Source organism: Ziziphus jujuba, chromosome 3 (genome assembly GCF_031755915.1).
Source record: "Ziziphus jujuba cultivar Dongzao chromosome 3, ASM3175591v1".
In the NCBI taxonomy this organism is placed as follows: Eukaryota; Viridiplantae; Streptophyta; class Magnoliopsida; order Rosales; family Rhamnaceae; genus Ziziphus; species Ziziphus jujuba.
In genome coordinates, this window is record NC_083381.1 from 19,962,364 (window position 1) to 19,986,127 (window position 23,764).

The 23,764-nt window shown below is 32.9% G+C and overlaps 1 protein-coding gene and 1 long non-coding RNA gene across 5 annotated transcripts; one reads left to right on the forward strand and one right to left on the reverse strand.

Annotated features, from left to right (window-relative positions):
- Positions 1 to 468: 468 nt before the first annotated feature.
- LOC125423401 (DNA mismatch repair protein MSH1, mitochondrial-like) lies at positions 469 to 8,798 on the reverse strand. Of its 4 annotated transcripts, none has more exons than XM_060815266.1 (18): positions 8,261 to 8,796; positions 7,501 to 7,633; positions 7,295 to 7,392; positions 6,667 to 6,742; positions 6,404 to 6,523; positions 5,795 to 5,842; positions 4,800 to 4,864; positions 4,600 to 4,685; positions 4,148 to 4,312; positions 3,854 to 3,962; positions 3,634 to 3,737; positions 3,445 to 3,520; positions 2,883 to 2,941; positions 2,446 to 2,513; positions 1,928 to 2,101; positions 1,438 to 1,644; positions 885 to 1,165; positions 469 to 760 (listed from the first exon to the last, which is right to left on the reverse strand). In XM_060815266.1, exons 1-17 carry the CDS (start codon positions 8,377 to 8,379, stop codon positions 1,052 to 1,054), a joined length of 1,821 nt encoding a protein of 606 aa, XP_060671249.1. In that variant the 5' UTR covers positions 8,380 to 8,796; the 3' UTR covers positions 469 to 760; positions 885 to 1,051. The 4 variants fall into 4 exon arrangements, with proteins under 4 accessions (XP_060671249.1, XP_060671248.1, XP_060671251.1 ...); XM_060815265.1 differs by having other exon boundaries at positions 865 to 1,165; XM_060815267.1 differs by lacking the exon at positions 469 to 760 and having other exon boundaries at positions 1,047 to 1,183; positions 8,261 to 8,798.
- Positions 8,799 to 18,575: 9,777 nt separating this feature from the next.
- LOC132803293 (uncharacterized) lies at positions 18,576 to 20,749 on the forward strand. Its single transcript, XR_009638368.1, has 3 exons — positions 18,576 to 19,051; positions 19,163 to 19,223; positions 20,388 to 20,749. It is a non-coding gene; the product is annotated as an uncharacterized LOC132803293 (long non-coding RNA).
- Positions 20,750 to 23,764: the final 3,015 nt, after the last annotated feature.

The following is a 23,764-nucleotide window of genomic DNA, read 5'->3' on the forward strand; positions in this document are numbered from 1 at the left end:
AGCTACCACAATATACTGTGATAAAAAATCTGTAATTTCCATTGCTGAAAATCCAGGACAACATAGAAGAACAAAGTATATTCCAATCAAATATCATGCTGTGAGAGAAGCTGAAAGAAATGGTGAAGTGAAACTGGTTCATTACAGTTATGAGGTCCAGCTTGCTGATATTTTGATGAAAGCTTTGCCAAGAAACAGGTTTGAAACATTAAGAAATGATCTTAAAAATTCCACTAAAAGTGCCAAGGAGGAGTGTTAGTGTAATGTCACTTTTGTTGCTGTCATAAATTGCTTTGTAATGATTAGTTACTGTACTTTCAGCTTTTGATAAAAACACTACTATATTAGGTAGCCAAAGTATGGCTTGTCTTTTTTTGGCAAAATGATTACCGTAGTAGTAGGTGAAAATTAGATGGTTTATTGTTTCTGAAAACTTGTGGATATATGTTATGTCCATAATGAACGAGGGAAAAAACACACCAGTTTAAGCTTTTTTTCCTTTCGTTTTTGCTATGTTTTTTGTTTTAAAAATCCAACATGTATAAAGTGTGCATTCATAAGGACATCTAAGAAAACCATCTTTATCAAAAGATAAATGAAGTTGTTTGTTTCCAACCTCACATGGGCAAATAAAGCCTTGGCAATAATTAGAAGCATGGAAGCAAAAACTAGGATGTTGACTTTTGCATGTAATTCAGAAGAAAGTCCCCTTAACAATTCCAAGACCTTGACTTTTGCCTTGGCCCCCGCCTCATGGTACCTGAAACAGTAAAGAACTAATTTTATCAACATTCAAACATTAAAAGAAACAGAAACCTTAAAACGAAGAAGAAAAGTAGCTTCCATGTCAAGAAAAATAAACACCTTGTTAAAGCGTCCTCTACCTTTGCTGTAGTAAACCACTCTTCTCCTACCTTTCTACCTTTTGAGTCTATAGCTGGTTTAAGATGTCCAATCTGTTCTTCCCCAGGTGTACCCGCCCATACAGAAGGCATAAACAGTTTTCCCTTAAAACCAAACAGCTTCATGCGAAGGCATAAACCGTTTTCCCTTAAAACCAAACAGCTTCATGCTCCCGAGCATATAATATTTCTCCCCTTGGGCCTCCAAGTGGGGCAGTCGTGGCCTTTATTCTTGAAATTATAGGCAGGAAATCTTCAGTAACCTACCAAATTGTAGAATGCTGTTGGGTTCAAAGAATATAAAAATATTTATATAATTTTCTAAGTATTTCATGGCCAAATAAAATATCACATGTTTTTCCATTTTTCTGTATGATTTGAGAAATCTAGATTGTAGAAGAGGTAACGTCAAACATGTGAAATGTTGAATCACTCAGAAAATGGGCGAAAAAAGAAGGAGACAGAGAGAGAGAGAGAGAGACAGACTGTCTCAGCCTTTACAAATGATAAACTCATATGAATACTGGAGACTTACTGCAAGAGATAAAGCCTCAGCAGCCACTTCTGCTTCTCTAAACTCTTCTTCAATGTGTATCCTCTTGACACGACCTTTCCATGCAGACTCCATATCCTCAAAAAACTCACTAGGAACAATAGAAGAAGAACTGATTTTTGAATCATTTTCACCATCTAGAGAGATCATTCCACTAATTTTGACTGAAGTCCATTCGCATTCACTTACCTGGCAAAAGAACGAGGATAGTTAGAATCATGCATAGAATATTTAACCTGAAATGAGAAGAACCAGACATTCACAAAATCTATTCTGTCATGCCTGAGGGTGTGTTGGATAGGAAGGTTACTCGTGCTATAAATTCACGGATTGCGTAAAAGCAACAAGGTTATAATTTAATGGATTGTAAGTAACCAGTGCAAAGCATTAGCTGCTTCATCACTTATCTATGATGGATGAATAATTATTTTCTTTTGTCAAAAAGTGAAAAGTAACAAATTCAACCACTTACTAATGTCTCACAGTCAATTTTTAACCCAGTTGCCACCCATGTAGGATCCATCAACAACTCCAGGATTTCTCCGAGCTCAGAATTTCTATTCATGTGTAGAATTTCATCGACTACATTTTTAATTCTACAAAACTCAATATGATTAGCCTCCCTCAGTTCAAGTAGCTTCACAAGCTGCACAACATACAAAAGCTTGTGAATTACACGGATATATATGTGATGCAGATTATGATACCATTAGTAAAAAATAATACCATACTAATAGGGAATAGGTATAATAACCATGTACTAAGAGGGGTAAAAAATAAGAAAATATAAAATAAAAGGATCTTCCAACATCAAGACTCCAAGAGCAATGATGGAACCAATTCAGTTGCAAAAGGCCACAGTTGATATGATAAGTAATCGAAAGTATGCCAAAAAGCATTTAAAAGTTATGTCGTATTCTGTAGTTTTCTTATTGAAAAAACTTATGTTTTTTACCATGCATTAACTCATTCACAAGGTCGGAAAACAACCTTTGCAGATGAAACACAAGTAAACTCAGGAATTGAACAGGTGACATTGCTCATAAGTTTGCACGTTGCTGTGTTAAGGAAAAGAGAAAATAAAATTAGTCAGCACCAAAAAGCTATATAAAAGATGACATGAATAAACAGAAAAGTTGCTTCTACAAAACACATCAGAGGTTAAGTCGTCATACAAATAGCGGACTCACAGTTAATAAATATCATCAACACTTAAAAGTTTAATAGTTTCTAATCATGTGGACAATGTCACTTTAAGAGCACACAGACAGTGGTTCATATTCCCAGTCTCCGTCTAAGGTTAATTACATTGAGCGTTTATCAAATACTACACATACTTCGTACTAATATTAATTTATTTATCAAGATTTTCTGATAAGTTTCTATCACTAAAGGATCAAGAAACTTCCAGCCAGTTTACAACTCACCTTGAATTGTAGATGCAATTTCATAAGCAGGAGGGTTGAGAAGAATATCTCTAACATACCTGAGAAATTATAAAATAACAAATCTAAGGAACAGAAAACTATCCAAGACTCACAAGCAAAAATAAAACAGTAAAAAAATAAACACGTGGACCCTGCCACACAGACACAATGTTATCATAATATCAGCATGAAAACATAACTGTATGAATTTGAACTGGTAGTTTATTGACTGCAAGCAGAAACATAAAAATACAATCTAGGACTTCTTGCACTTGGTGCGAAAGCATAATCAAAATAAAACTATATGTAAAAAAATCATGAAGGATGATAGGAAATTCAAGAGCAATGCTGTACAATTTCAGAGAAGCATGATGTTCAAGATACTGCTGTTGCCGGAAAATATCATGGTATCCTTTAATCTCAGAAATCCCCAATAAAGAATAGCATTAAAAAATAATAGGCAAGAAAGATATATACAATAGGCAAGCAAATGCAACAAAAATCAATATTGCATTCACACCTGTCCCATTGCATCATGCATTAAAGGCATGCAAATACTTACAATCCAGGTAGACCTGTGTAATTTGGAGGAAGCAACATCTTCAACAAACAAGGTATACCTTCCGTCGGTATGGCACCTGGAAGTATGCAAAAAAACAAAATATTGTTTAATATGACCGACTTCATAAATCTAGCTATTTCATATCACCCGAAAAATAAATCATAACACGTCCAATGAAGTAAAACCAACCAATCTGGGTTGCTGTTCCTAGGGTTAAAGGCCGGGGTCTATTTTCTGAAGACACAGTGACATTCCTAAATGTAATCATCAGCAAGGCCATAGAGTTCTTTAACCTAAAAAATGAAAGAATTATTATGCGATGTTTTCTTTTTTTTTTTTTTTTTTTTTTTTTTGGTGAGGGGGTTTCATAAAGAATTTCAAGAAAAACAAATTCATGAGAAATATGAACCTTAGACAAAAGCTCAGTGACAGGATTGCCTTCAAACCATTCATAATGTCTAGAAACACATTCTCCCCACAGCAGGCCTCCCTCACCAAATTCTCCCCAGTGACAAGTGCTGTGAAACAACCTCTCAATCCATAAGACTGTAAAAGCAGATCAAATGTGGAGAAAGACAAGCGCACATTTTTGTATCTGTAATTGTGCATCATGCACCATCATGGGGAATAATAATTAGAGAAAAATCTCATTTCTAAGAAAGAAAAGATTATGTGGATAAAATATTAAGAAGCTCGTACGAACCCGAGGAATTGTGCCTCAAAGATGTATGAAGGAATAAATGATGATATCTACAAGTACGAAGCTTTGTAACTAAGGCCTCTTCAGTCAAACCATCTTCTGACGAATATGTTTTCATAGTCTCGAGAACTAAATTTATGCAATACCCTCTTGCCGATCTTGAAATTCCTGAAAGCAGCACATATTATTATGAACCATGAGCCTGCAATAGTTCATGTGAAATGATTTTGTGCCTTTGACTACGATGCCACTGGTAGGGGGGGGGGGGGGGGGAACCTACAATCTTAAGAAAGAGATAACAATAGAAGCACCTGTTTTTAGGTGCAAGTAAGAGGAAAAGACTAATATATAGCCTTAACCAATCAAGGACAATAAAATCAGATGACAATAATAAAAAATGCATCATGATATCTACCAAAACAACCTTTTATTGTAATGACATGTTCTAGCCATACCAACCACAGGCATTGGTTCTGGAAAGTCAAGATCATGATCAACACCAGCAAGTCCAAAGACATAAGGACTACCAGGATGTGCATGCCTGCATATTTAAGAACAAAAGTCAGATACAAAAACCATTTATTTAAGACAACATTAAAATCCAGAAGGTGCTGCATTTAGATTTTTATAATTAAAAAATGTAGGGAACATCTACCCAGATATAAAACGACTTTTGCGGGAGCGAGCTTGAGTTGGACCCTGAACTTCTTCTACTATGCACTACAAGGGCCAAAATAAGCATTCAATAAACTAGTGAGTTAATACAAATAGTAAGATTGCACAGCATAAAGTTGTCCAAGTTCAGCCATGGATGTATAACAAACCATCAAAAGGCCACAACATCCAGAAAATATGTTCAGCAAGAATATCCGATCATCCAAGCACTATGTTTGGCCCTTAGTGGTTGAGTAATTACTACAGAATATTCATTCTGTAACAAATAGAGATCTAGAGATGTAATGCAGACCACATTTAGTCCACAGAGCTTTATTATCTCATTTGTTAAGAAACAGGGTGAATAGTCCATACCTCCATTTTGAAGATATATATTCCCATTGTCATTCAACTTTTCAAAAAAATATACATATATATATATATATATTGCTATTGGAATCTTAATATGTAATATACTAAGATAGTGATTCATCAATTTATGCAATTGGAGGCTTTTTGACTTGATTAAGCAACCAATGTACCAAGAATTTTACACCATTATTACTGTACTATGCAAAATGAAACCATTATATATATATATATATATTGCTATTGGAGTCTTAATATGTAATATAGTAAGTGATTCATCAATTTATGCAATTGGAGGCTTTTTGACTTGATTAAGCAACCAATGTACCAAGAATTTTCAACCATTATTACTGTACTATGCAAAATGAAACAAGAAATTAGATGAGAGATGAGAAAACCTAATTCATCAAATCAATCAAAGTCGTGAAAACTAAAAATTACAACGTGTAAAAGTATGAATATAGATATCAAGTAAAGAGCAGAATACACAAGGGCTCCATTAGTTAAATATGCCAGTCAGAAAAGGAAAAGGAATCTTGCACGAAGTACGTCAAAACTTTGATCTTTATTTTTGTGTAAAAATAAAAAGATCATGAACAACATCGCAAAAAGTGCTGCTACACATACCACTGAGTACCCGTTTCTGGTCAGATCATCCAAAGTTTGTTGAAGATTCTGCAAATTGCATGCAGTGAAGCATTAACCATCAAAGAGAATGAAGAGAAATATATATTATTTATTGCATACTAAATACTGAACCAAACTACAGAATTGATTCGCATTTGCCAAAATATCCATCAATATGTCCTTCAATTGGGTTATATTGTAAATATTTATTTATGCAGGCAAGCTAGTTGGAGACAGGTTAAGAAAGCAAGATCCTAAAACCACATATGTAAAAAAGAATAATTCATATACGCTGTTCAAAAATGAAAAAACAAAAAAAATTAAAATTAGAAGTGAATTCAGTGAGCGGGCCAATGTTGGCTTGCTATTGAGGCTCAGTAAATGCCATTCCCTTTTACCTTGGCAAAAACCTATCTACACCACAAGATGCCAATTCATCTCTGTTATACAACATACAATTCCAATCCAGAAGGCAATATGGCCTTTTGTAAGATATATATACCCTTCCAAATATTATTATTTTGTTGACAAGGAAAGAACATGGCAATTTGGGATCATATGACAGGATGAAAATTTAAAGCAGAAAAAAGAAGCTAAATGTAACAGTACCACAACTGGGCAACCAGCTCTTGGAATGCTATCTGAACGTAGACCTCCAAAAGGATTCAAACCTGCATATTCAACCAGAATGCAGGCATCTATTCCAATGGCTTCATAAAAATCACCAACCTGTAAAACCAAAACAATGTGCACCAATCATTGACTTTTGATAGGTAGTCATTCTACATATTACAAGAATTTAATATGAGGCAATGAAACTATGAACTTTAAAAAAATACAGCCATATGGCCAACAACAAATTAGAAACATACTCTGCAAAGCAATACTTCACGTGGAAATTTTGACTTGAATTGTAAGATCTCCCAGTTGAGTGTTCCTTCCTTCAGGCTAATGTCAACATAAGTAACTAATGAATGATTTTAAAGAGAAAGGAAACCACATTGTTGGATGCTTTTAAGAAAGAGGGAGATTACTGTTTTTCAAATCATGCAAAAATAATTTTGCAGTAATATCACTCAGAAACATACTTAAAAAGGACACTGTTTATACTATTGCCAAAACTCTCCCATCCTCTTTAGACCAGGTAACAGATTATCTACATGGGAAACCAATTCTTAAAAGTAATAGAAATTATAACAGTCTCTGTCAACTTAGATGCAAACCTATTAAAGAGCCCAAGTTTTCTCCTCCCAAATCTTTCCACTGCCTAAAGTAGGGAAAGATGATTGCAACCTTCACAAATTACAGTTTGATTACTCCTCTAAGTATGCATGATAAGACATTGTGAGTAAATTTTAGCATTAAATTGAATAAAAATCCTCCCAGCACCAATAGGAGGAAAGAACAATGGAAAACTCATCAACTACTCTTGTCCCGTTCTTGTTTCCCAGAACCATAAGCATATAAAAATAATAACAATAAGATAGACTAAAAGCACACCTCCCATTTTTCAAGTTGACATCCAAGCCTAGCAAATTGGAATACTCAAGCCTTTTAAATAACTGGATGGTTGAAGGCTTCCTGCATGCTTGCATCCTCTGTAACAAAGACATACAGCTAACATTGCTCGTAGACATCAAGAAATACCATATCCAAACAAGTTGGAGCTTATCTAGAAATTTGACAAAATTGATTAACTAGCACACCTCCTTCCACCACAGAATGTTAGAAAGCCCCTTCTCATCGAGGACATTCAAAGCTTTAAGCTTTTTGGTAACTTTTGCACTTCCTTTTAAAACTTTCCGATCTTTGAAACAATAAATCTTGCCAAACTGCCCGCTGTTGTTTGTCCACAAATTCCCCAGAGTTAGAAAGTTGACTTACAGCAACAAAGCTGCTAGCTTTAAATATTAAATCCAAATACTGTCTATAAATATGAACCAAAACTTTTGACCAATAAAAACCATAATGTAGATTATTTGACTCCATGTAAAGAATACCCTATATGACACCTTATCTGACAAACTTATTCATATAAGACCCCAAAAAAAAAAAAAAAAAATTCTTCATTAAGCTCTGCAGTATCTAAAAAGTCATATTTTTGTAATCCAAAATTCCAAAATACATAAACATTATTAATTTGGTGAATAATGACTGGACCACTGTAAAAAACAAGCAATAACTCCATATTCTCTGAAAAGATTCTTCGCACGTGGGGTAAAAGGGCACATTATCCATGAGCTTAAAAATCCCTACTTTTAAGAAGAAAATCAAATAAAACACTTTCCCAAAATGTTTCCACCGAACCCTTTTGCACCAAAGAAGCATACCCAACACCGCAAAGAATACAAGAGCCTAATTCAAGCAGAATTACAAACAGAACCCACAATGTATTAATATAAAGCAACTACATTTAGCATGGTTAGTCACATTTTAATGAAATAAAATAAGAGTAAGAGAAATTACAAGAACACTGGAAAGGGATTGAAGGAGCTGTATCGACGAGGAGAGGAGTGAAGAAGATGAGCCAGAGAACGCCAGCGGGGGAACGAAACGACAGCGCTTCTGGTAGCCACCCAGTACATGGTGGTGGTGGTGGTGGTAGTTACACTTCACTTCACTTCACTTCCTTAGAACAGAATGGATTAGAATTTACTTTACCCAAAGTTTAGAGAATCTGATTTTCACCCCTTCTTTTTTGGTTTCTAGGGTTTTGGTTTTGTGGAGAATGTTTTTCCCTTTTGTCTGAGCTCTGCTCTGTTTCTGAACTTCCCGCCACAGAAGAAGAGCAACAATCACAGACAGTAATATACTGTCAAAAAAAGAGGAAGAAAAAAATCACACACAGCAGTAAAAACAAAATCTCCAAAAAATAAAAAAAGTCAAAAAATTCATTTAAAAAAAAAAAAAATACAGAATGAAAAAGAAACGTTTCAGCTTTTGCCAAATTCAAAAGAAACGTTTCGCTGAGTTTTGTGGATTCTGATTTTTCTTTTTTTCTTTTTTCTTTTTTTTTGATACTGTTGGAGTTCCAGAATGATATTTCATTCTTTTGTTTTTTTTTTAAAAAAAAAAAGGAATGTGAAAAGACAGTCCAAGCCCCTGCACACGTGCGACTCACGCTCATAATAAAAAACAATGGATTTGGAATTCGGAAAATGCGTTTTTCAAAGATTAGAAAGCATGCCAGCTGCGTATATTCGAGTATAAAAGATCCAAAAGTACATATTGTTGGGCCTAAAATGTCCCAAAAGTATATATTTTTTTTATTTAATTTTTTTTTTCCCCTTGGGCTCTATTATTATTGTTATCATTTTTTTTTAAAATTTGATATAAATATATTGTAGAACAAATCAATTTAAAATAACTAAAAGTATAAAATTTATACAATATAATATGAAAACACGCACATCGACTTTTTAGAGTTTGATCGTCTATAATAGATATTTACATTTTCAGGAAGATCCTAATTTTATCTAATTTTATCTGGTTTTGTAATAAAGTAATTCTGTTTTTATTCATATATGTATATAGATTCATACAGTATTTACACGATGTTGTTATAATCAATAAATGGAACTTGGCCGGAATCATAAAAATCTATTCAATTTTTTATTTTTTCAAAAAACAAATGTGCCCTTCTTTATTTTTTTTTTCTGATATTATATATAACAAGTTAAAAAAAAAAAATCTAAGGATAACAGAACCAAAAATCCAATTAAAAACTATCACTTACTTATTAACGAATACATTAATTCAAATATATAATAATATTATATATTTATTGGTGCTTATCAATAATATTATATCAATGATCATTTTGTATAGAAAATCATGGTGCTTATCAAAATTAAAAATGATGCAAGGAAAGGAAAAGTGATAATTTTCTTATGAAAATCCAAGTGCTTATTGATAATATTTTAGAAAAACGGTGCAATATTGCTGGAACTGGGCCATTTGTGACAATTTAATATAGTAATAGTATCTTTATCTCTTCTAGTCGACGGGCTATTTAAAGTCTTGTCATTATAAACAAAGAACATCATCTCGAAAAATGCTGTTAGGCATACAATTCGAACATTGACTACCAAATATAAAAAAGAGAAAAATTATATGGTTGATTAATTGAACACTAAATAGTGAATCAAAGGTTGATTTCCATTTGCCAAAGTATCCGGCAATGCATCATTCAGATTGGGTTATTAGACTATTCAAGTACACAACCTCTGAAAATAGAAACCCAGATCCTAAAACAACAAATGCAAAATGCATAATCAAATATGCTGATTAAAAATAAATAAAAGATTACCGTCCCAATTGAAACCAATGAGGTTCCCCAAAATTGGTGCCAATGCCAAATTGATATTTTTTAGAAAAAGTGATTTATTTATTTATTTATTTTTTTTTTGGTATAGGTTCTGTTTTTATTCAGAGAAAAAAATTGATATATTTTTTTTTTTTGTAGTATCTATTTATCATGGGATCATATTTAATTCTATTTGGATGATTCTAATGATTCTAATTGTAGAAAAATTATATATATATATATATATATATATAAATCTTGCTTAAGCAGCATTAATAGTGGTCACAGGAAGCCTGAAAAATTAGCTGCAACCTGCAACCAAATAGAAAAAGAAATGATTATTTCTTTCCAAAATCTTCAGCCAAAATCAAGTCCACAAATTAGCTCGTAATAACAACCCGAATAAATGAAATAAATATGCACATGTATAGCTTGATTTAATTTGTGTATATTTATTAATTTCAATTAGAGCCACTTTCAGATTGTGTCAAAGAGGTTAATTATATATAAGACAGGCAGGATATCTTTGAGTTGACATGACATTCTGAAAACAAATCACATCAGATTGCAGAAAATACATTTAGCTTAGTTAATTTAAGTAGAATATATGAGTTATTTTTATTTTTATTTTTTCGCAAGGTACTTTGGTTTAATACTAATGACCAATTAAAAAAAAGTTTATTACTTTTATATTTTCAGATGGTCTATTTATAATAAAAATGTATATTTCATTATCACATTTTTTAATAAATTAAATCAGGAAATAGGGAACACAAATTAAAAACCCAAATATATCCAAAAAGACTGCAACAAAAAATTGACTTTATAAAAAAAAAAAAAAAAGAAATTAAAGATTGAGAACTAAGATTAAACATTATAACTGAAAAAAAAATGCAAAATAAATCGTATCTGATTGAAAAAACACAAAATTTTCACATTAGAAAAAAAAGAAACCAATATAAAATTTTTTTAAAAAAAATCTTGAAAATTATGAACTGCTCAAATAATATCAAAATCTGACAACGACGCCGGAAACGGTCCCCTTCTGGAATCGCCTTACCGCAATCGAATGTCGAACAGCCGAAGTGCAGGAGGTGGAAGCGGTGGAGGAAGAAGCGGCGCACAAATCGCCCGAAGCGGTGTTGAAGCCGGCGGAGTCTGCATTGAAGCAGGTGGAGTCGGTGGATTCAGTAAGCGTATTAGGATACGAGGATTGCTGATCAAACTCAAAGATTTCACAAAGAGGGTCAGCAAATGGGAACCGCTTTTTCGGACGAGAGTACGGAGTGGGTGGTAGCGGTTGAGTTTCCATGGCCGAATCTCTGTTTGGCTCGAAAGAAAGTGGTGAAAAAAAAAAAAAAGGACAACAAAAAAAAAAGGGGGAAGAAAATGGAAATAAGAGGGAGAGAGAGAGTTAGTGTAAATGTGTTTGATTGGTTATTTATAATTTTCTTTATATAGTATATAATTGCATTAGATTTTTAATGGTTACACACACACACACGCGTGCCCGTAATATGACGAAGTTGGTTAGTTTCAATAGTTGAATATTTCTTCAAATTGTTCGGAAACTGAAAAATTTTTATACACACATAATATGTTGCCATAAATATTTAGGGAGGATTTTTTTTTTAATGATAAATATTGAATATTGCTTCATATATATATATATATATATAGGAAGAAATATATTTTTATTTAATATTTGAATAAGGATATAAATAAATTATTATTATTATTATTATTGAATGTCTATAAGGAATTTAAAAATTATATCTTAATTATCTCTGGATGGAGCTTCAGTTTAATATAAATTTCTATCAAATAGAAATTCTATTTGAATATAATCATTATACAATTCTATTTGCATTGAACTGCGTATATATTTTCATAAATACAGCTCTAGCTAAATCCTTTCCAATATTCTTCCATTCCATCCATTGCAATATGCTTAATATTACGAATAATTTTGAATTATATTGTTCAATAGGCTTTGGTGATGTTTTGATATCATATTGAATATAATATTTCTTATTTTTCGTATTTCTAAAATATTTCCTCGAGCAAGAATTTTTTAATTTTATGCTAGTTGACTGCAGAGACCTGAGGGTTGAGTTCTGCCTTCTTGAATTTTTTTCTTTTAAAAATAATGATATAATTAGATTGCACATATCCATTCGTAGATTTTTATTTTTTATTTTTGATAAATCCATTCGTAAACTTTAAGCTTGCATTTATTATATTTTGTAGTTGATAAATGCTATTAAATTGAAAACTAATTTGCAGTATATAATATAGTATATACTAATTGATTATTTATAATTTGAAGGGAGGGCTTTTTTTTTCCCTGAATTTTGCTTATTTTGTTTTTTTTGTTTTTTTTTTTTTCACATGAATGTTATGAAATAAGAAAACTTGTTTGAAGAGGATATTTAAATCTATGAATTATACATACTCCGAAGAACAATCATCTTATCTTATGTTTAGCTTTTTTATGAATAGAATTGAGAAAGCCAATGGAAGAATATTATTCAGAAAAATCTTAAAAAACAAAGCATAGGATAGGAGGATTGCTCTTCTAGAAATATTCTTGGATTGACGAATATTCTTGGATTGATATTTGTTTAATACCAAAGAAACAGATTTTCTTTTAAAAATAAAATTTAAAAAAATTGAAGAAATATGCATGACTTGTATTTTCTTTCTCTGATTTATGTAATATAAATGAAACTTTTTCCTTTTCAATTGAATTTTTCCTTCTGTTAACTTAATACTTTGTTTTTTTGTTTTTATTTTATTTTTGGATTAGTAGGATTTAAATGATGTATATTTATTTATTTATTTATTTTTGATATTGTTGATTAGGCATTTATGATTGTTAAAAAAAGAAAAAGGGAAAAAAAAAGAGCAGGCCTTTTATTTATGATGTTTAGTGTGTGTTCTTATCCATCGTCTCTAAAATATTTCCTTGGGGGATCGGCAGGAGTATTTTGTTTACGTTCATATAGAGACCTGGAGTTGAGAGTTCTGTTCTCGAACTTTTTTGTTTTTTAGTTTTTTTTTGGTTTAAGTTATTATTATTATTATTTTATTTTTGGCTTTTATTCAAAAAAATTCTTTTTTTTAAAGAATAATATAATATTCATATATCAAACCTTTCATTAATAGGATTAGGACTTCTACCTTTTCGCATGATGGTGGGTTTTTTGATATCCGCAGCAGAACCTTGGTTAGACTTTTTGTTTTTTTGTTTTGTTTTTTTTTTTGAGGGTTCCTTTTCAAAGATGTTTTTTTTTTATTTGTTTTTGTTAAGTATTTAGAGTTTTATGATAAATAAAGAATTCTAGATAATCGTATATAAATATATAATTTAATTTTTGAATGGAGATAAATATTATGATTTAAATTTTATCAAAAAAAATTAGATAATCTAATTTAATTATTTAAATGGACATGATAAATAAAAAAATTTTAATTTATTAATTTATCGAACTACTTTAGAAATTATCAAAATATATATATGTAAACTTATATTGATTATACTTTGAAAATTTTTCACATTTATCTTGATATTTTGAATTTTTTTAATTTTTAAAAAAAATTTTTTTCTTACAAAGTATTCTTTTTCAATACTGTATAATATCTAGCTAGTTTAAACACAAAATTTACTAAAATAAATTCAATTCAGTTCATAAAAGCTTTTTATCGATGTTGCCCTAGAATTTATCCATCTCACCTTCTATTTCGAAAACTTTCATTGGTTTGTGTCATTTTTTTTTTTTTTTTAACATACATGTCGAGGATATATTTCCTATTGCCCAAGTTACATATTTCTTATTGCCCACGCTTATTATCGTAGGAAGACAGTAGAAACAAGACTTCCATCAGACACAAAATTCTTGCAAGTTACAAACTCTTTCTCTCTCTCTCTCTCTCTCTCTCTCTATATATATATATATATATAACCAAAAAGAATTATATCTGTATTTTCATTATTATGTTGCTTTAGAGTTGCCGACATCCAGGTAAGTATTGTGGACATTTTTCTTGTTATTAATCTGAATTTTTTTTTAAATTTTTTATTTTTCATGTGAAAGTGATGTATATTGAATGGAATTGTTCCAAACTTCTGGTATGTGATTAATTATTATTGTTATTAGTATGTAATTAATTATTATGGTTTGATTATTATTATTGTTTTTTCATCAATGTCATAAAAAAAGAAAACTCACTCTAATCCATGAATTATGCATACTTAGAAGAGCAATCATCCTATCCTATATTTGGTTTCTTCAAGAATAAAATTGAGAGAGCAGAGAGCTAATGAAGATCCACTTTTGAAAGTTTTAGAAAGGAAAAAGCTAATTGAAGAATATTACAAAGAAAATCTTGAAAAACAAAATATAGGATACGAGGATTGCTCTTCAGGAAATATTCTTGGATTGTGATTTCTTTAATCCTAGAGAAATAGACTTTCTTTTATAAATTTTTTTAAGTAATATGTATTATGTACTTTCTTGTCTCTGATTTATGTCACATGAAGGTAATATATGTTTGAACCTATATGTTCATTGCTATCTCAATTATAGTAGCTTATTTTCTATTAGGGTATGTTTTTGGTCAAATAGTAGGGAATTGAATGTAGAAAGTCTAAAAGAATTCGATTCTTGTGAACTACTTCTTTCTGTGTGCTTAATTAACTTTTCTCACAATGATGCTTCAAAGGTCTAAGAAATTTGCTTAAACATTCGTGCTTAATTAACTTTTCTCAAAATGATGCTCCAAAGGTTTAAGAAATAATTCTTAAAAATAGTAGCAATTTTTTTTTTTGAAAATTGAAAAAAAAAAATTTCAATCAGTCTATAAGTCAGTACAAAGATATTAAATTAAAAATAATTGAGTAATATATACTATAAAAATTAAATAAATTAAAATGAAACTTTTCTTTATTATTAATTTTTTTTTCCAAGTGATGGATTTTTCTTTTTATATTTCCTTTAACCCGCACTGGATTGATTTGTTTTTAACCTTGATTGGACTTTTTTTTTTTTTTGGGGGGGTTCCTTTTTAATTCCTTTTTAAGGAAACCTTTTTTATTTTTGTTAAGTTTTTTAAGTTTTATGATAAACAAAGAATTCGAGGTAATCCAATACATTTTATACAATTTAATCTTTGAATACAGATAAATATTATGATGTAAATTCTATTAAAATAGAATCATATAATCTAATTCGATTATTTGCATTGATTAACACATTAATTGATCGAACTACTTTAGAAATTATCAAAAAAAAAAAAAACAAAAATAACTACACAAATTAACTTTGTGGTTTGAAAGTTTTTCACATTTGTCCTTATATTTTAACTTTTTTTATATAATTTTTTTTCCTTTATAAATTATCCTTTTTCAATATATAATAGATTATTGTATAATGTTCATCCAGTTAAAATACAAAAAATTACTAAAACAAATTATGTTCATAAAAACTTCTTTACCAATATTGTCCTACATTTTATTTATTTCACCTTTTATTTTGAAAACTTTCATTGGTTTGTGTCATTTTTTTTTTTTTTAAACATAATTGTTGAGAATATATTTCTTATTGTCCATGCCTATTATCCAATATCTCCACGTTCAGTAGGAAGACAGTAGAAACAAGACTTTCCAGCAGACACAAAATTCATGTAAGTTACAAAAACTCTCTCTCTCTCTCTCTCTCTCTATATATATATATATATATATATATATATATGTACATGCAGGTAAGTATTGTAGACATTTTTCTTGTTATAAAACTGATTTATTTTTTTTAATTTTATTTTTCATGTGAAGGTGATATATAATGAATGAAATTGTTCCAAACTTCTAGTATGTGATTAATTAATAATTTTGCTTTTTTGTTTTTTTTATTATTTTATTTTTTGGTTTTCTCTTTTTCTTTTTCATGATTTTTTTTTCATGAATCTTATAAGGCAAGAAAACTCACTCTAAAATTATATTTATATTCATGAATTATGTATGCTCCGAATAACAATTACCCTATTCTATGTTTAGCTTCTTCAAGAATAAAATTGAGAGAGCTAAAGAAGATCGATTTTTGAAAGTTTTGGAAAGTAAAAAACGAATGAAGGAATATTATTCAGCAAAATCTTGAAAAGCAAAACATAAGATAGGAGAATTGTTCTTTAGAGAATATTCTTGGATTGATATTTACAAAAAAAAAATAGGCATTTATGATTGTTCAAAAAAAAAAAAAAAAAAAAAGAACAGGCTTTTAATGATGTTTAGTGTGTATATACAAATACTTTTCTATCATCTTTAACATATTTCCTTGGGGGATCGGCGGAAATATTTTGTTTACGTTCATGCAGCTAGCGGATTAGCAGGACACAGAGACTTGGATTTGTTCTGCTCTTGAATTTTATTATTATTATTTTTTAAGTTGTTATTATTATTATTATTATTATTGACTTCATTCAAAAGACCCCTTTTTATGGAGTAATATAATATTCATAGATCATTCCTTCTTCTTTTTCAGACTGAAATAAAAAGTCTTCGGGCCGTATGTGGGTTTTGTCCGCACCAAAATTGACTTGTTTGTAATCTTGATTGGACTTTTTTTTTTTTTTTTTTCCTTTCCAAAGAAATATTTTTTGATTTATTTTGGTTAAGTTTTTTGAGTTTTATGATAAACAAAGAATTCTAGCTAATCCTATATATTTCATACAATTTAATCTCTAAATGAAGATAAATATTATGATCCAAATTCTGCTAAAATGGTATCATATAATCTAATTCAATCATTTGAATAGATCTTATAGATAAGAAAATTCTAAAACATTAGTTCATCCAAATACTTTAGAAATTATCAAAAAAACAAAAATAAAAATTAAGTACACAGAATTGTTGTTGAAAATTTTTCATTTATATTTATGTTTTGATCTTTTATTTTATTTTTAGTTTTTTTTTTCTTATGAATTATCCTTTTATCAATATTGCCCGAGATTTTATCTATCTTACCTTTTATTTCCAAAATTTTCTTTGATTTGTGTCATCCCTTTTTTTTTTATTTTTTTTATAAACATAAATGTACATAAATGTCGAGAATATATTTCTTATCGCCCAGGCTTATTATCCAATATTTCCTCATTCAGTAGGAAAACATTAGAAACAAGACTCGCAAGTTACACCAAGACGCATCTATTTGACTTTCTTGAAATAGTAAATTGCCCTTCATTGAATGTCTTGGATGGAGCTTTTACTCTCAAATGGCACGATTGAGATGTCTCGTAGGTAGGTAAGGGTCAAGCATTTATCCTTATAATACGTTGTTTCATAAAATAGCACGAACTCGGATTGGTCTTCATTGCGCACTATCTCCTCTTTGGCTTTGAGTGTATAACCTCTGCTTGTTGAATCAAAAAAATTTATTATTTCGAGGCGAAAGCCTATAAAAAAAATCATGGTCGGGAAGGTTATTGATAACACGACTTATTGTGGAGAAGCCTACATACTCTCTCTCTCTCTCTGCATACATATATATACATATATATATATATATAGAAATGTTACGATATGGTATGTTTGCATACAGATCCCCATCAAAGTCAACAATTTTTTAAAAAAATATCAGTTTTGATGCGGATCCATATGTAAACGGATCACACCGTAGTTTCCTACTATATATATATATGAATATATATGTATATAAGCAAAAATAATTATACCTGTATTTTTGTTATTAGGTTGGTTTAGTGTAACACCCCGTCCCAAATCGCACCGGAATCCGTGCACGTTGACCGAGGTTGACCGTTGACCGTTGACCGAAAGGGGTCAAAAGTTGACTTTTTGACTCGGTGAGAATTTTGAGTTGACTAGGGTACGGTGGCGAAGTGCATGACTCCCTGAGTTCGTAGACTAGTAGCACGTCGAAAACGGAGCTACGGTTTGAAAGTTATGGGCAAAACAAGTTGAAGTGTAAACTGTCTAAAAGGTGCCGGGAGTTGACTTTTTCTTGTGATGTAATTGTGAGTTGACTCTTGTATGGTTGTAAAGTACTCGTCGATACGAGTTCATAGACTAGCGGCACGTCCGATTTGGACATGTGGTTTGAAAGTTATAGACCTGTAAAGTTTTTCAAATACTGTATTATTTTAATATTATTTTTTTTTACACGCATAACGAGGTGCCACGTGTGACTCAATGAAGGTGGCCATGTGTCACCATGGTGAAATGCCACATGTCAACCATGTGAAAAAAAAAAAAAAAAAAAAAAAAAAATCAAATTATTTTATTATTTTTGAATAATAATATTATTATTAATATTATTTAATTATTTCTTTTTCTTTTCCTTTTTCTTTCTCTTTTTCTTTTTCTTTTTCTTTTTCTTTTTCTTTTTCTTTTCTTTTCCCCACGTGGGAAAACACCACCACTTCTTTCTTTTTCTTTTTCTTTTTCTTTTTCTTTTTTTCTTTTTTTCCTTTCTTCTTCCCCGAAACACCAAGCACGCAACAGTTATTTTTTTTTTTTCTTTTCTCCCCACCGGCCGTCCCTCTCTCTCTTCCGTGTTTTCAAATTCCGGCCACCCATAGCCCTCACGCGCCAGCCACCAAGGAAGCCCGCCACCTCACGAGCTTGGCCGCCAAGTTTCACGGCCAGCCGCCGCCGGACGCGCGCCGATCGGGCCGGAGAAGCCGCCGGCCGGCCAAGTTTCTCTCTCCTCTTTTCTTGTGTTTTCCGGCCAGCCCACTCCCAATTGAGCCTCCTATCCCCCTATTTTGGGTCCTCTGAATCCAAAAATGGCCTCCAATCCCAGAAATTCGAAGCGGTTTGCGAGATATGGGGAAGTGAACACCGGTCGAAACTTTCCGACCAAATTCCGGCTACCTCCGGCGGAATTGGGGTCGACGGAGACCGGATTGGTGATCCTCGTCCCACAAGCTTCGATTCGGTATATCATTCGACCATTTTGGTTAAAGTTTGTGTTTGAGCCCCGGGTACCGGGTATTATTTACCCGAATAAAATATTAATTTATTTGACTGTCTGTGAATTTTGTTCTAGGAGCACCGGTGAGTCGTAGAATTGATCCCGTAGTGGATCATGGGTTAATTGCGTGCTCAAGGTGAGTGACCCACCTTCAAATTAATTTTGGAAATTTAATTGGTGAATATATAATGTGTGATTTAAATATTTGGAATTTAATTTCTATGTGCCAAATATTTATTTGAATTATTGTGGAATTATTTGTGAATTTATCGGATTTAAGAAAATGTGTATTTCACCAATTTATGCCATGTGGAATTATTTTATGGTTTTGAGGATTTTGAAATTGGTGTGGTTTTAATGGTAAATTGGGCACGATTTGATTTTCAAATATTTCAAGGAAAATATTTGGTTATGTTGGTGATTTCAATTTTTATGAAATATGCCCATAAAATATTATGGGATTTGATTATGATATTTCGAGAAATTATTTATGCTTGGAAAAAAAAATGTGGATATTTGAATTGATGGATTTGGGAGTTGGTGGATTTGAAAATCATGGAATTTATGGTATGGATTATAAGGAAATTGTGGAGAATTTCCCGGTTCAAGCGGATGGATTATGCCCGCTATGCTTATGAAAAATGTGAAATTTGTTTTATGATTTAAATTTATGGATTTTATAATTTTTAGATGCACCGTGCACGTACTGGTGTTCTGATTATGTGATATGGTATATGTGATATGGTTAGTGTGCACACGGTTGTGATTAGCGCGCAGGTGGGTGTGAGTAGCGCGCGGTTGATATTATGAGGGTGTCCTGTGGATGCCATCGGAGAGGGCGGCCACCCCCCTTTGGCCGGGACACCAGGTTAGCAGCGGCGCTGTGGGACGCCACACGACCGTATGCCGGTTTCTTTCTATAACCTCCTGTCTGGCGGTACCTTGGGACGCTGGGTACTGTTGGCGCCACTGGTATATAGTGGGTGCATCAAATTATTTTCAGAACTGTGTTTTAAAAATAAAATGTTTGGAAACTGAATTGGAATTAAAAATATAATTGTTACCGCTTCTGGTATTTAATTGATGTCTTGGTTTTCGGGGAATATGGATAAAGGGTTTTGTGAAATTGTTTTAAAAGGGGAACCTTTCCAACTGAGAGAATTGTAAGGGTTTTGAGAGAAAATATTATTTCCAAATAATTATTATTTATATACCTATTACCGTGGTATGATAGTGTAGAGTAGTAGGGTCGCTCACTGAGATGATTAGCATCTCACACTCTTAAATTCCGTTCCTCTAGGTACCAGATTGTCGGTGTTCACTCGGAGCGGACTTGATCTTCCTCGCTGTTTTAGTTCGGCAGTACCCTGTTATTCTTTTATTGCAGTTGTAATATTTCTTTCACTCTTGTTGTATTTATTTTGCACTGGATTACTGTATTTATTTTTTTAAGTACTGCAATTTGTGGAACCAATTTGTAGTTTGTGGGAGGAATAAGGGGATATTTTTGAAGTGTGTTTTCAGTGCAGGTAAATTTGTGATAAGTAAATCCCTTAGGGGAGGTGCTGCCGGATTTTCCGTTGGAAGGTTCGGTGGTATTTCCCTGGGATCAGGGCTGTCTAGGGTTCCGGAGGAGGAATTCTGGACGGGTCCTGACAGTTGGTATCAGAGCTCTAGGTTCTAGTATTCCTAAGGGACTGTGCATTGTTGTGCATCCTATCCGTGTTTAATCTCTCGTTTTACCCGTGTGAAAGCGTTCTTTCTGTTTGTCTCGTAGTAAATTCGTTGCCCGAGTTTGAATAACTCTAATCTTCGAGGGTGTCAATTAGGATCATCTAGCCTAACGGGAAATTCCTATGGCCTAGTCGATGGTCGAGGATGCCTTTTCTTTTTGAAGGTCAAGCTTATCATCGTGAATGGTATCCGTTTCGTTCATGGAGAAGAATGATGATTGCCTAAGGATGTGTGTCGATCGATTTCAAGGCGTCAAAATATTTTTCCAATCGATTATCAAAATTAAATGCTTTTCAACGTGGTATTGGAAATTAAAGGTGTTTTATTCAAGTATTTTTGGTTTGTGTTCGTACATGTATTTGTATGTTATATCGTTTGATATTATACTGCACCATATGGAGGCGGCGAACCAATGTGGTCCATGTAGAGCTAGCCCCATGATCATGTTGCCTATGAGCCCGGGGAATTGGACGGCCAATATAGGCAACCACCCTGGTTTGTATTGGTAGCAGAGTGTCGGCGACAGTTGGAATCATGGATTACGTAACATGTAGAAGGTATCGTACGTACCTCCATTACAAGCGTGCATATTTTATTTTATGCAATGGATTTTAAGATATGATTTTCAATGTGGAGTTTTAACAATTGCCTATGCAAGTTAGGTATATTTGAAAAATATATTTTATTATTTGTTTTATGTTATGGTTTTTCCAAAAGCGACTTAAGGTTAAGTATCGCCAATTAAGAATCCAAAGCAGGGTATCGTTGAGTTCAAAAAGGAGATCCTAAAGGAAGCACGTGATTCAATGTATGCGATACACCCCAAGGGTATAAAGACGTATGGAATGCTCACTGGATGACATGGTGGTTTGGCACGATAAAGGAAGTTGCAAGATCCGAATAAAGGTACTTAGGTCACCGATAAGTAAAAGTAGGGAGATGTAAACATGGATTTCGTGCTTAAACTATCGTTCACAAAGAGAAGGTACGACAGCGTTTAGAGAATCAAGCAAGATCCGGATAGCGACTAAAGTTCTACTTGGTGGTTGATGAGGTTAATGAGATGAGGATGATTCCTTAGGCATGGTTGGATGTTTAAGCATGGTTATTTTTCATTCTAGAAGCTAAGATCTTGATATCTTATTTCCTTGGAGATTTAAGGTTCGTATTGATGGTGCTTCATCGATTCAAGGTGGTTGATATTGTTGGTGATAATTTACAATGATAAGGAGTATGATTTTTGGGACGGAGTTAGAATTTAAGAAGTGTGGAATACTTTATTGGGTTAAGGATCTAGTGATTTGTTCATAGTATTGGTGGTGATGCTAGAATTAGGATTTAAATTCTTTATTGCTTGAGGTGTGGATTCATGGAATTTATTTGAAATGGGGGAAACTTAGGGTTTTCAAGAATGGTATTTGGATGTTGAGAAATTTTATTCATGACCTTGTTGAATTTAGTTAAAAGAAAGATTGATGTTTGTCGAGGTTAAGACTATTGGTTAATCAATGAGGAGCAAGGGTTTTATAATTGTAAGTACTAGGAGGGTAATCGAAGATAAGTGAATTAATCTCAACCTTAACTTGGTGATACCAGTATTTGAGGAAATTAGACTTAAGTTCTAATCTAACCTTTTAAAGTGCTGATCGAGTCACGAGAGTTGGTTGTTGGTTTAAGGATGCATGCTTTAGAAGCACCTTATGGTTAGCGTTCGACTATGACCAAGACTTGTAGATCGTGTTCTTGTGGACCAATTTGACTATCCTTAATTAGTGGGCATGAGAAGGAAAGTTGCACAAGAGGGAAGTTAAAGTCACTATTAGGCGAATGTAGTGGCAGATGCTTTGAGTAGGAAGGCTACTGGATCTCTTGCTCACGTCCAAGTCATCCAACTACCTCTCATGGTGGAGTTGAAGAAGATGGGGGTGTTAATGCATATGCACCCTTCAGGAGTTCTTATGGCTAGCTTCCAGGTACGACCGGTGTTGGTGGATCGTATAGTAGAGACCCAAATGGAAGATCCTAAGTTGAGGACAATTAAGGGCAAGGTACAAGAAGGTCTTGATCCGGAATTTTCCATAAGGAGGGATGGAGCCCTCGTGTATAAAGGACGACTTTGCGTTCCGGATATCCCAGGACTCAAGAAGGAGATTTTGGAGGAGGCGCACAGCTCGATGTATGCGATGCATCCGGGAAGTACCAAGATGTACCGGACGCTTGTTAAGTATTATTGGTGGATTGGTATGAAGAGAGAAGTGGCAGACTTCGTATCAAAGTGTTTGATTTGTCAACAAGTGAAAGCAGAAAGACAGAAGCCTTTGGGACTACTCCAATCTTTACCGATTCCTGTGTGGAAGTGGGAAGAACTCAACATGGACTTCGTATTCAAGCTTTCTTCCACACCTAGAAGGTACGACGGCATTTGGGTAATCATTGATCGTCTCACCAAGTCGGCACACTTCCTACCGGTGCGAGAACGTTTTTCACCCGAGAAGTTAGCCCAGTTGTTCGTGTAAGGCATACGTGGGATCAGTTCAAGATGGCCTTCTCTACTGAGTTTTGTCCTCCTGCCTACCGTGAAGCAAGAAGGAGAGAGTTCGAGGAACTACGACAGGGGAACATGACGGTGACAGAGTACGAGAGGAGATTCCGAGAACTATCAGGATTCTGCATGCACCTGATTCCCGACGATCACACGAAGAAGGTGAGGTTCATAGACGGATTGAAAGAGAACATCGGCTACACCCTTTCTGGATCAGTACATCCCACCTATCAGTCCGCCAGGGATGCAGCGCTCGAGCTAGAGAGACAGGAGGAGATACACAGACCCTCGAGGCGCAGATCATTCGAAGGATCGTATAGCGGAGTACCTCGACAGGGAGCAGCTAAGAAGAGCCATAGCTCAGGCTCAGACAGTGATGGGTTAAGCCCACGAGGCAGATT

Coding starts and splice junctions, on each gene's coding strand:
- LOC125423401 (XM_060815266.1), bottom strand. CDS start 8,379: ATGTACTGGGTGGCTACCAGAAGCGCTGTCGTTTCGTTCCCCCGCTGG. Junction 3,963..4,147: donor TTTGAGGCACAATTCCTCGG/GTTCGTACGAGC, acceptor GTTGTTTCACAG/CACTTGTCACTGGGGAGAAT. Junction 3,738..3,853: donor TCACTGAGCTTTTGTCTAAG/GTTCATATTTCT, acceptor TTCATTTTTTAG/GTTAAAGAACTCTATGGCCT.